The 10,484-nt window shown below is 42.3% G+C and overlaps 1 protein-coding gene across 1 annotated transcript; it reads right to left on the reverse strand.

The window, feature by feature from the left end:
• Positions 1–1,042: 1,042 nt before the first annotated feature.
• Positions 1,043–9,697, reverse strand: IL12B (interleukin 12B). The gene is made up of 6 exons (XM_024577010.3): positions 9,610–9,697; positions 6,167–6,442; positions 5,500–5,617; positions 3,621–3,838; positions 2,502–2,659; positions 1,043–1,174 (listed from the first exon to the last, which is right to left on the reverse strand). The coding sequence occupies exons 1-6, from the start codon at positions 9,695–9,697 to the stop codon at positions 1,043–1,045; spliced, it is 990 nt and encodes a 329-aa protein (XP_024432778.1).
• Positions 9,698–10,484: the final 787 nt, after the last annotated feature.

Below are 10,484 nucleotides of genomic sequence, written 5' to 3' on the forward strand. Positions count from 1 at the left end.
TCCCATCCATCATAAATTTACTATGGCACTGGCATCAGAACATTGTGTTCTTACTGGTTGTCATAAAACTGAGGCACTTGCAGCCTCAATTGAAAAGTTGTCAGTATAAATGAGACATAAATTCACATTTTGCATACATAATAGGACCCATTCCATATGGATCAGGTCACAAGAGGGTGAAACTTACAAATCTCGGTGCAAAAATGTTAAATAACCATAATAAATTAATAAATACATAAATTAAATATTTAAATAACAGTTGCAATGTGCTAGCTGGAAACTGTAAATAAATTATCTGATTGTTTCAGGGGGCAGTTAGCATTTAAATATAAAAAATACAACAAAGACATTATTATGACCCTTAAAAAAAAGCAAATTAGGCTGAAAATATCTCTTTGGGTCTGTCGCATTGTCTTTTAAAAATGTTGCATATCTTCTGCTTTTCCTCCAAGGTTTCATCCTGGGAGTAGAATCTGAAAAAGAATGCCCCAAGTCTATGAGGATTAGAAAGGTAGAAACAAGCCCTTCATGTCACATGACACATTATCTGGGCAATTGGACTGTGAGGATTCCATGTCAGAAGGGTCCAAACCTTCCTTATGTGGCCTGGGATTTGGCTGGTGCCTTGCTCACTAGAGACTCTCTTGAAAGTTTTCTTAAAAGAATGTCTGATCATGTCATTTCCTTGCTGAAAGCCCTTCAGTGGCCCCCCAGATCTCCCCTTGGATGAGGTTCTGATTTCTGGAAACAGCTTGCAATCCTCCTTGCTCTGACACTTGGCTGCCTCTTTCTTCTTTGCATTTCCCTCTAGAAGGGTAGGACCTATGGCTTTCTGTTTACGGCAGTATCCCTGAGCCAAGCATAGTGCCTGGAACAATATGATCATCAAATAAACATCTATTAATGAACAAATGTGTGTTTCTGACTCTGGCACCTGTGCCAGGCATCTCTTCTTTCCTCTCCTGCACTGCCACCCCCCCCACAACCCATTTCCCTGAACCTGGGGACACTGAGTGTGCAGGTCTGAGCTGGGCCTCCTCACCTAATTGCAGGACACAGATGCCCATTCGCTCCAGGGTGAGTTATAGTAGCGGTCTTGGGCTTGCACGCGGATTGTGGCACCCTTGTGGCATGTGACGTGGGCTGAGGTCTTGTCTATGAAGGGTCTATCATTCTGCAAATGAGCAAGAAATCTTTAGTAACACAGTCACAAGGTGGGCTGGGCACATTTCTGCAAAGCACCATCTCCCAAAACAAGTGCACGGGGGTTGCGGGACTACAGGGGAGTGTGTAGTACTTGCGCCATCTACTGACAGAAACTCTAAACACATTCAGCTTTTCTATCAGCAGGTACTTTGCAGGCCCTGAGGGTGAAATTGGTCCAGCTTGTGCCTTGTATGAAGGGCCCTTGTGTCCTTACTCTAGTACAAGATTGATGGTGGAACTGGGGCAGATTTGCTCTAGTTGTCCTGTGGATATTCAGAAATACCACATTCAGACAAATTGTGTTCAAATCCAGGTGTTGCTACTTACTAGCTGTGTGACCACAAGAAAATGTCTTAGGCTCTCTGTGTCTGATTCCTCACTTATAAAAGAGGGATAGTAATAATGCGTACCTTCCAGAGTTTTAAAAGTTAAAAGTAATAATCATGTAAAACTCATAGCAAAAATGTCTAATCGTATAGAAAGCACTCAGTAAATATTAATGTACAGATTTTAAGTAGGGAAGATACATATCAAGATTTTAAATAATATTTAAGTGAAATTAACTCCAGAATAACCTTTGCTCCTACAAAAAAATTTCTAAGGGAGTGACTGAATCACTGAGTTTCTACCAGATGCTAAATGCTACGCTAAATAAGGACTTTATCCAGTGATTTTAAAACTGGGGTCTGAGGAGGCTAAAATTCAATAAAAGTGCATCTGGGGCCTTGGGATTATTGTTGCCAAGGCAAGAACACTGTGAATTCATCATCCTAGCCTACATAAATACCAACATTCTGTTTAACAGAATAATTTCACAATATGGAGAACAGCCAAGAGTACATTTTGGGTGAGACATAGCCTAATCTATCATCCATTATATTCACTCAGTCGAAATAATAATTTTTGGTTCTGAGAGTCCAGCTCTTCTATATCAGGGCCAATTCTGAGTACAAGAATCATTGATCAAGCAACCATACAGGCGGTGTGTGGCCTTTGTGTCTGGCAATCTGAGTTTGTGTCCTGGTTCTGTCATGGCCTAGCTGTGTAACCTTAGGCAAGTCACTTAACCTCTCTGAGCTTTCGTGGTGTCATTAGTGAAGTGGTGATAATAATACTGCCTGTCTTTGTAGAGTTCTGTGAGGCCTAGGTGAGATAACCATGTAAAACCCTTAGCATAGTTTCAGGCACAGAGAAAGTACTAAATAAACACTAGCTGTTATCACCATTCATCTCTTCCCTGACTGGGTCTGCACAAACCTGACCACAGAATACATGGCACCTGAATCACATCTTACCTTTTCTCTCTTGTTCTTGCCCTGAACCTGAAGAGAAAATGTCAGGGAGAAGTAGGAATGTGGGGTGCTCCAGGTGTCGGGGTACTCCCAGCTGACCTCCACCTGTCGGGAATTCTCTAATGGCTTTACCTGCAGGTTCTTGGGTGGGTCTGGTTTGACTGTGGGAGAAGATAAACACCCATTATTTTTCCAGCGGGGCTTTGGAGCAAGGTAGTTCTGGCCCACTTGCACCTTTGACCAGCTGTGAGTCCATAAGATAGGTATTGAACGTCTCTGAGCACCTGGCTGGGAGACACACCGGTGCCTGTGTAATGCAGCCGTGTCCTTCACGGCTGAACCTGAGAGAGGCTCAGAATCCTCCTCTCTGCACAGTCAGGTGGACCCTGGCTGTGGAGCCACTTCAGCACAGAGCTCAGAAGAAAGTTCTTAGAGGCAACAAGACTCTCACATCTGAGTCATTGGGAAAGGACCACCCTACCCCCTGTGAGTTCAGTCCTCCTCTTTGCACCAGACTTGGAACCAAGCTGAGCCTCTTGCTGGGGATGAGGTGAGAGATTTCCCAGTTAGTGCTCTTCCCACCAAGGGCAGTCTCTTCACCAACGCTAGAGCAAGTTCTGTGGTTCTCTCACTCTTTATTTCAATGGATAAATGGTAAAGGAAATGAAAAGTCTCCATCTGCCAATTTAAAAATAATGATGTCCATTTTGGAGGGGGTTTTATTCTCTTTTCAGATGCTAGAGAAAGATGGGCTGGGAACCATTGCAGTTGGTAGGGAAGTGCTGGTTCTGCATGGGAATACCATGCTGAAGAGGCTGCTTTGGGCAGCAGAAGCTGTCTGAGCAGCAGAACAGTTTAGCCAAGAGCCTGCTTTTTCTAGAGGGGCAGATCTGGGTCTCAGTTGCTAGTGGTGAGATCTGGGACAAGTTGTTTAACTTTTTTAAGACTTAGTTTCCTCTTCCTTAAAATGCAGATAACAGTATCTACATTGTAGTTGGGGGGCGGGATTGATGAATAAAACATGTAATGCATGTAAACCCCTTACCCCAGTGCATGGGGCATTGTGCACATGTGGTGAATGCCATCTCTCTTTATGAAGCACATAGACTCAAGCAGACTCACTGATGTCCCTGATGAAGAAGCTGCCGGTGTAGTTTTCATACTTGAGTTTGTGAACAGCGTCCACCACGACCTCAATGGGCAGCCTCTCCTCAGCAGCCGGGCAGGCACTGTCCTCTTGGCACTCCACCATGTACTTCCTATACTCCCTGTGGTCCACTCTGACCTTCTCTGCCGAGAGTGTAGCCGCTCCACAGGTCACTCCTCGGGGGTCGGAGGAACTGAAGTCACAGACAGATATGTCCTGTGTCACATGTTGTGGGCGAGTTCCTAGCAGTTGTAATGGTCTGAGGTCACAGTTTCTCTAACTAGTTTGACTTCTCCCCAGGCAGTAAGAAACTGCCCTCCCGCACCACGAGAACAAGTGTTGCAGAGGTAGTGCAAATGTCTAGAACCAACCCTGCACTTAGATGCTACTGGCCAAAACAAATCTGGAAAATTTTAGATCCAGAGCTTCTGGTTACATCTCCTTATTAAAATTTTTTATTTCATTTTTCCCATTTTAATTACAAAATCAAAACATGCTAGTTATAAAAAACTAAAAAGACAAAGATGTATATAAAGGAAATGTGTGTGCCTCTTTTAACCCCAATCCCCATTTTAACCCTACTCTCACTTCCCAGATATAAATATTATTCATATATGTAAGTATGTATAATATATATTTATATTTACATATAATACATAAGTGTTTATACTTATGTGCAAATATATATTATAACATATAAATGCACTTATAGTATATATTTTATATATGTATACATTTATATATGATATAAATACAAGTAATATTTATATTTGGGGAGTGGGATTAGGGTTAAAAGGGGGACTGAATATAAATATATCTTCTATTCCAACAGAACTTTTTCTGTGAATATTCAAAGCAATCATATGTCCATGTTTTTATGCATATATACATATTTTATCTATGTAAACACACATAGATTTTATTTTCATGAAATAAAGGATAAAATTTTATATATATATGTTTTTGTAAACATCTTTTCTGTGTCGGAACGTATTATGGGGAGTGCTCCGTGACAGACCATGTACACTGGGTTATTTTGACCGGAGAGTGTAATGGACCACACTTTATTTGACCTTTCCCCTGTTGATTGCCAGAAACATCCCAGTGAATATTTGCCTCTATGTCTTTGTGCATTTGTGTAATAAGCATTTCTTTAGTAATCAGTTTCATTTTAGAGATAGAGAAGTAAGGCCCCAGAGGTTCCTCAGGCAAATAGAGGCCATGCCAGGATGATCACCTGGGTTGGCTCCAGCTCCTACATTGTTTGGGGACTTGGATGATGAGTGAGGCCACATGTTAGAGGGGCTAACATAGGTTCTCTAGCATGGGAATTGATTTCTCAGGGAAAGTCCAAGTGTACTGGGCAAACAGTGAACTTGAGGTGAGTGGTGTTAGCAAAAGAAGTTGTTGAAGCGGCCCTGGGAAAATTCCTAAAGGCCTCAGGGCTTTCAATGCATTTATGCCCTAGAACTCTTGTTTCTATTTTTGATTCAAGGTGCAATTTTGACAAAAGTCATTTGTAGCTTTGATTTATCCTTTCATCCCTCCCCGTGGTGTTACGAGCCCTAATGAAGCATCGCCAGGCAGTTTGGATGAAGGATACAAACACAGCTGAAGCTGTGTCCAGGTCCTGATAATATCCTGTTCTAATGCACACATTTGTTCAGGCAGTCAGCTTAAATTCCCATGTCCTGGCCCCACCTTAGACAAGGGGGGTGGGCATTGAAAAAAGACGGGTTTGACTTTGTTTTCTCCCTTATCATTAACTGAAAGGCCATTGCTAGGTCACCCTTATTTTCTTAATGAAATAGTAGTTCTAGCGAAACACCAAGAAACCAGAGTGGTTTCACTTACCCCCTGCTGCTTTTCACACTGAATTTCAAATCAGTACTGATTGCTGTCAGCCACCAGCAGGTGAAATGTCCAGAATAATTCTTTGCTTCACATTTTAGAAAGGTCTTATTTTTGGGTTCTGGAGTCAAAAAGAACAACAATTCAACATTTGGAGGTTTATAAAAGAAAGATTTTGATTGTGGTTAATCACAGGCCACCAAATGCTGCAAAAGTGAAGATCTTCCACTTAATTCCATGGAAAAGGATGCTGCTCCCTGGCAGGCAGTTCGAGGACCAGGAGTGTCTCAATAGGTAGCTGGCTCTGCAGAGCATACTATACATCTAACATACCAAAGGGGGTATTAATTTTTTTCAAGGCTGTCAGCCCAGCACTGACTTATGCACTGTATACGTTGGTTAACTTTCATTACTCTCTCAATAATATCACCATTACTTAAAGAGAACCTCAGGAGAATCCAGACTCACCATGAAACTCTCTCAACATGAGATTTTGATGGTTGATAACCCAAAGTGTCTAGCAAAGGAAGATGTAGGTTCTGAGTGGTTTCAGTAAGAAATTTGATTACTTCATTAACTACACTGGTCATGTCTTACCTTTAAGATTTTTAATTTTTGTATTTCTTATGGAGAAAAAGAAAAAACAGACTGTCCAAGGGAATGGAATTACCTTTCTGGTCCTTTAAAATATCAGTGGACCAAATTCCATCTTCGCTTTTGTGAAGCAGAAGGAGAGAACTGCTGAGAACCTCGCCTCCCTTATGACAGGTGTACTGGCCAGCATCTCCAAACTCTTTGACTTGGATGGTCAAGTTTTTGCCAGAGCCTAAGACCTCACTGCTCTGGTCCGAGGTCCAGGTGATGCCATCTTCTTCAGGGGTTTCGCAGGTGAGGACCACTGTTTCTCCAGGGGTATCAGGATACCAGTCCAATTCTACAACATAAACTGGGGAGCACAGAGGGTGGAGAACTGTGCTGTAAGCTCCATACACTCTGAGACTGTGTATTTTGAACTCTCTGGGCATCCTCTGTACTGAAGCACAGCCCTGCTTATAGCAGCAAATGCTTGCTGAAATGACCTTATGGTACTGGGCTCCACATGGGCTCAAAGTTATGGAAGAGAGACTCAGATTTTCATAAATCCCTGACCAGTTTAACTCTGTTGGCCATTGTCCCACAAAGCAAAAGGTTGCTAGTTCAATTCCTCATCAGGGCACATGCCTGGGTTTCAGGTTCGGTCCCTGGTCAGGGCTTGTATGAGAGGCAATCAATCAACGTTTCCCTCTCACATCAATGTTTCTCTCCCTCTCTTTCTCCCTCCCTTCCTCTCTTTCTAAAAATAAATGAGAGTTTTATAGATGCCATCGATTTGTTAAATGGCAGGCTGCCGTTAGTAATCAACATCTGATTAGCTGGCATATGAAGAGGGCCTTGATACACTGGAAAATGCAAACAGCACAAGAGTCTTTGCTGAAGGCCTGGTGGAGATAAGAAACTTCCAGCACAATTTCAGTCTCATCGGGAATAAGACAAGGCACAGAATGTCAAGAAAGACTGACCAGGAATGAGATCCTATCCCCACTAGCTGGCTGGAGGACTACATCATAGGTTTGACTGTGAGGATTAAATGAAAACAAAAAGGCATATAAAACGTTTAACACAGTGCCTGCCTCAGTAAACTCAGCGTTAGTTGTTACTGTTATTCACAGACCAAAGGGTCAGGCACCTGCACAGAGAAACTGTCTTATCATTTTCTATGGGGATTTTAGGATTTACTTTCTACTACATGAAACTCACCAGTGGAAATTTTTATTCTCTCTTTAGTTTTGTAAAAGCTGTTTCACACTCTTATGAGGCAGTAGGTCTTAGTCTTCCCATTTTATAGAGGCAAGAACTGAGACCAAGTGGCTAGGCAAGGTTATATCACGTTAGAAGCATGAGAGCTGTATCTCAGACTGTCTCCTTGGCTTTGCATTGAGTCTCTAATGCCAGCATCTAAACTGGCACTTGAGGAATGGCATAGTATTTCAGAGGGTTGGTTTCACATCAAAGCCTCACTCATGAATCAGTTATTAATTAAATAGAATCAATGCGGCAGTTCTCAAACCACGCTCATGGAACCACCATAAGCAGTATCACCTGGGAATCTCTTAGAAATGCAGATTCTCAGTTGCTGAACCAGGAACTATGGGATGGGCCCAGCGATCTGTTTTTTTACACTCTCCAGATGGTTTTGATGTTTGCTGTGAGGGTCACTGGGATTGAGAGCCTGGATTTCGGAATCACATGTATCTGGGTTTAGAGTCAGCTCCATCTCTTACACTAGTCTGTGACTTTCGGCAAGACATTCAGTTACTCTGAGCTTTGGAATCATTGTCTTTAAAATGAGCAAAATATTAGTACATGCTGCAGAATGCTAAGATGTGGATTCTACAAGCTTATCCTATAAGAGCTTAACATGGTGCCCTTAAATGCTCTTTAACTGGTGGCTCTTGTTATTAGTGTCCAAATATAAAGCATTGTGGAATATAAAGTTCTCATTTTACATCAAAGGGATTTACAACTCTTGAATGAATAACAAAGACAGGAGGTAACAAGTGTTTGGGGCCCAACTCTGCGGACACAGTCAGCTGTGTGGCACGAAACCATGCGGCACCTTTGGCTTTCTCTAGCTTTCCTTTGTCCCACTGACGATTGAACAGCACGGCTATTTTCCTGTCATAGCTAAGACGCAGAAGCCCTGGGGCACCCTTGCTCAGGAGCGGGTGGAAACAGCTTCAACAGCGAGCTTGATGAGGAGCATTTAGCGCGTAGTGCGTGGCTTCTTCTCATCTTGTCTCCGTAGTCACAAGCCCTCCCAGGGTTTCTCACACTGACTTTCGGGAATTTCTGTGGTTTACCAAATTAGAAGTAACTAAGGGTTAGCTTTGCAAGAGCCAAGGTTCCTGAGCTCACTAAAAGTCCCACGGTTGGAAGGGATTTGGTGTCATCTGGCTCAGACCTTTGCCTTCACTCAGGGAGGCAACCCTCCTGGGACAGAGGGGAGGAAGGCTGGATTATTGTTTTCCTGAAATTATTAAGAATAGAGAAATAGTTTAAAATTTCTTTCTGTACGCTCCTATCAAGCGATTATTTATGATCATCAGCTGAAAAGTCTTCATTTTTAATTTATGCCTATTTTTTCTTCCTCAGTTCTCCGAGGACATAGGATACAATTGCTTCATGTCCTCTTTGCAAAATCTTCTTCAAACACTTAAGTGCACAGGCTTTGAAGAGAGACAGAATTGAGATCAAGTCCCCATTCCAGCCGTACCAGGTATGTGAAATTGGGTAAGTTGCCTAATCTCTGTAGCCTCTGTTTTCAACATCTATAAAATGGGGTACAGACAGTCCCTATTTCATGTGGTTGTTGTGAGAATTAAATGAGATACTATGTACAATAAATATTAAGTATTATTATTATTGTAATGATAGATAGTATTGTCAACATTATTATGTTGGCTTTAATAAGAAACATCTGAGGATCTCTCAGAAACAATTAACAATCAGTTAATACGTTAATAATCTATGGAGAATGTACCACTTTGTAATCCCTGGTTTATAGTTGAGGAAACTGAGGCTCAGGGGTGACCCTCCTCAAAGTCACATAATGTATGGCAGAACCAGCCTTTGAACCCAAGTCAGTGTGAGTCTAAATGCTATACTTTCCCCAAAGTGCATGGTCAGAGATGTGTCATCTAGTTGCCAACCGAGGAGGTGGTGTCATGTGGTGGAGTGGGAAATGATAGAACACAGTCCTTATCGCTAAACTTTTCAAATCCTTCACTTTGGAATTTTAGTTGTATGACACAGTTTTAGTACTACTGGAAAAGCCCTTATCTCTTTTCCCACCATAATCCACAGAAAGCTCCTTCTCTGCCATCTAACATAAAAGTCAAACACCCTCACCAGTGAAAGAAGGACATATGGCCCCTGTTTTCCTAGAGTCATCACTTTGGCTAGGAAGCCCCAAAGCACGGTTGCCCATTGCAGTCTGATTGCCCACCCCCCAGGGGCTCCTGAGAGTCCTGGCCTAGATCCAGCCTCCATAGAGAATAGGGAGAGTCTAGTTACCATCTTTCTCCAGTTCCCATATGGCCAGGAGAGGAGATGCCAGGAAAACCAGGGACAAACAGGAGAGGACCAACTGCTGCTGATGCATCTGTAGGAGGGAGAGTAAGAGAGGAAGAGAAATAGGACAAGAGAGAAGAGGAGAGAGACCGTCAATCACTATTCAGTTACCTTCAGAAACCATATTCACATTCTGTGCATGTTGTCTTTAATCTTCATTTTCTACTTCCTTCTCTATACCATCAGGTATAGAGAAGGAAGTAGATTCACTAGGTAATTCACTTATATTCTAAGTGAATTACAGGAGGCCTTATGCCAGTCTCTGGGCAAGCACGTCTCCAAACAGAGAACCATAGATTAGGTGAGGCTGAAAGAGATCTAAAGCCAGCCTTCTGATATAATCTTATTTTTAAGATGAGAAACCTGAGGATCAGAGAAAGAACTTGTCTGGATCAATATTCAGCAGTTATTTACTTGGTACTTACTATGTAAAGGGCACTGAGCTAGAGCGTTTGGAAGTAAAAAAAGTGTTTACTTGGATCATGCCTTTTAGGAGCAGATGCTTTCATTCAACAAATATTTATTAAGTCAGTGCGTTAAATGCCTACCCTCTGGTTGGAGAGATAAGCTACTTAACTATAACACAAGGCAGTGTGTGCTGTGACACCAGGGCTAAAGGACTTGTGTTGGGGAGGAAAAGGCAATATAGAGGCAGTCTTTCAAAGTCTGGCAATGACCTGTTCACCAGTCCCTGTGGGGATTTAGTTTCTCTCCTTGTTTAGACTGTAATTACCCCAAACTGAAAGATTACTCCCTCCCACATAATGTAATCCAGTGGTTCTCAAATTTGAGCATAAGTCAGAATGACCAGGAAGACT

The sequence above is a fragment of the Desmodus rotundus genome, chromosome 6 (genome assembly GCF_022682495.2).
Source record: "Desmodus rotundus isolate HL8 chromosome 6, HLdesRot8A.1, whole genome shotgun sequence".
In the NCBI taxonomy this organism is placed as follows: Eukaryota; Metazoa; Chordata; class Mammalia; order Chiroptera; family Phyllostomidae; genus Desmodus; species Desmodus rotundus.

Bases quoted from the DNA above. Each gene is read 5' to 3' on its own strand.
- IL12B (XM_024577010.3), bottom strand. From the start codon at position 9,697: ATGCATCAGCAGCAGTTGGTCCTCTCCTGTTTGTCCCTGGTTTTCCTG. The intron at 5,618-6,166 runs GTAATTCCATTC...TTTTGACTCCAG, and splicing joins TATTTTAAAGGACCAGAAAG to AACCCAAAAATAAGACCTTT. The intron at 2,660-3,620 runs GTGAGTCTGCTT...CTTCTCCCACAG, and splicing joins CTTCTTCATCAGGGACATCA to TCAAACCAGACCCACCCAAG.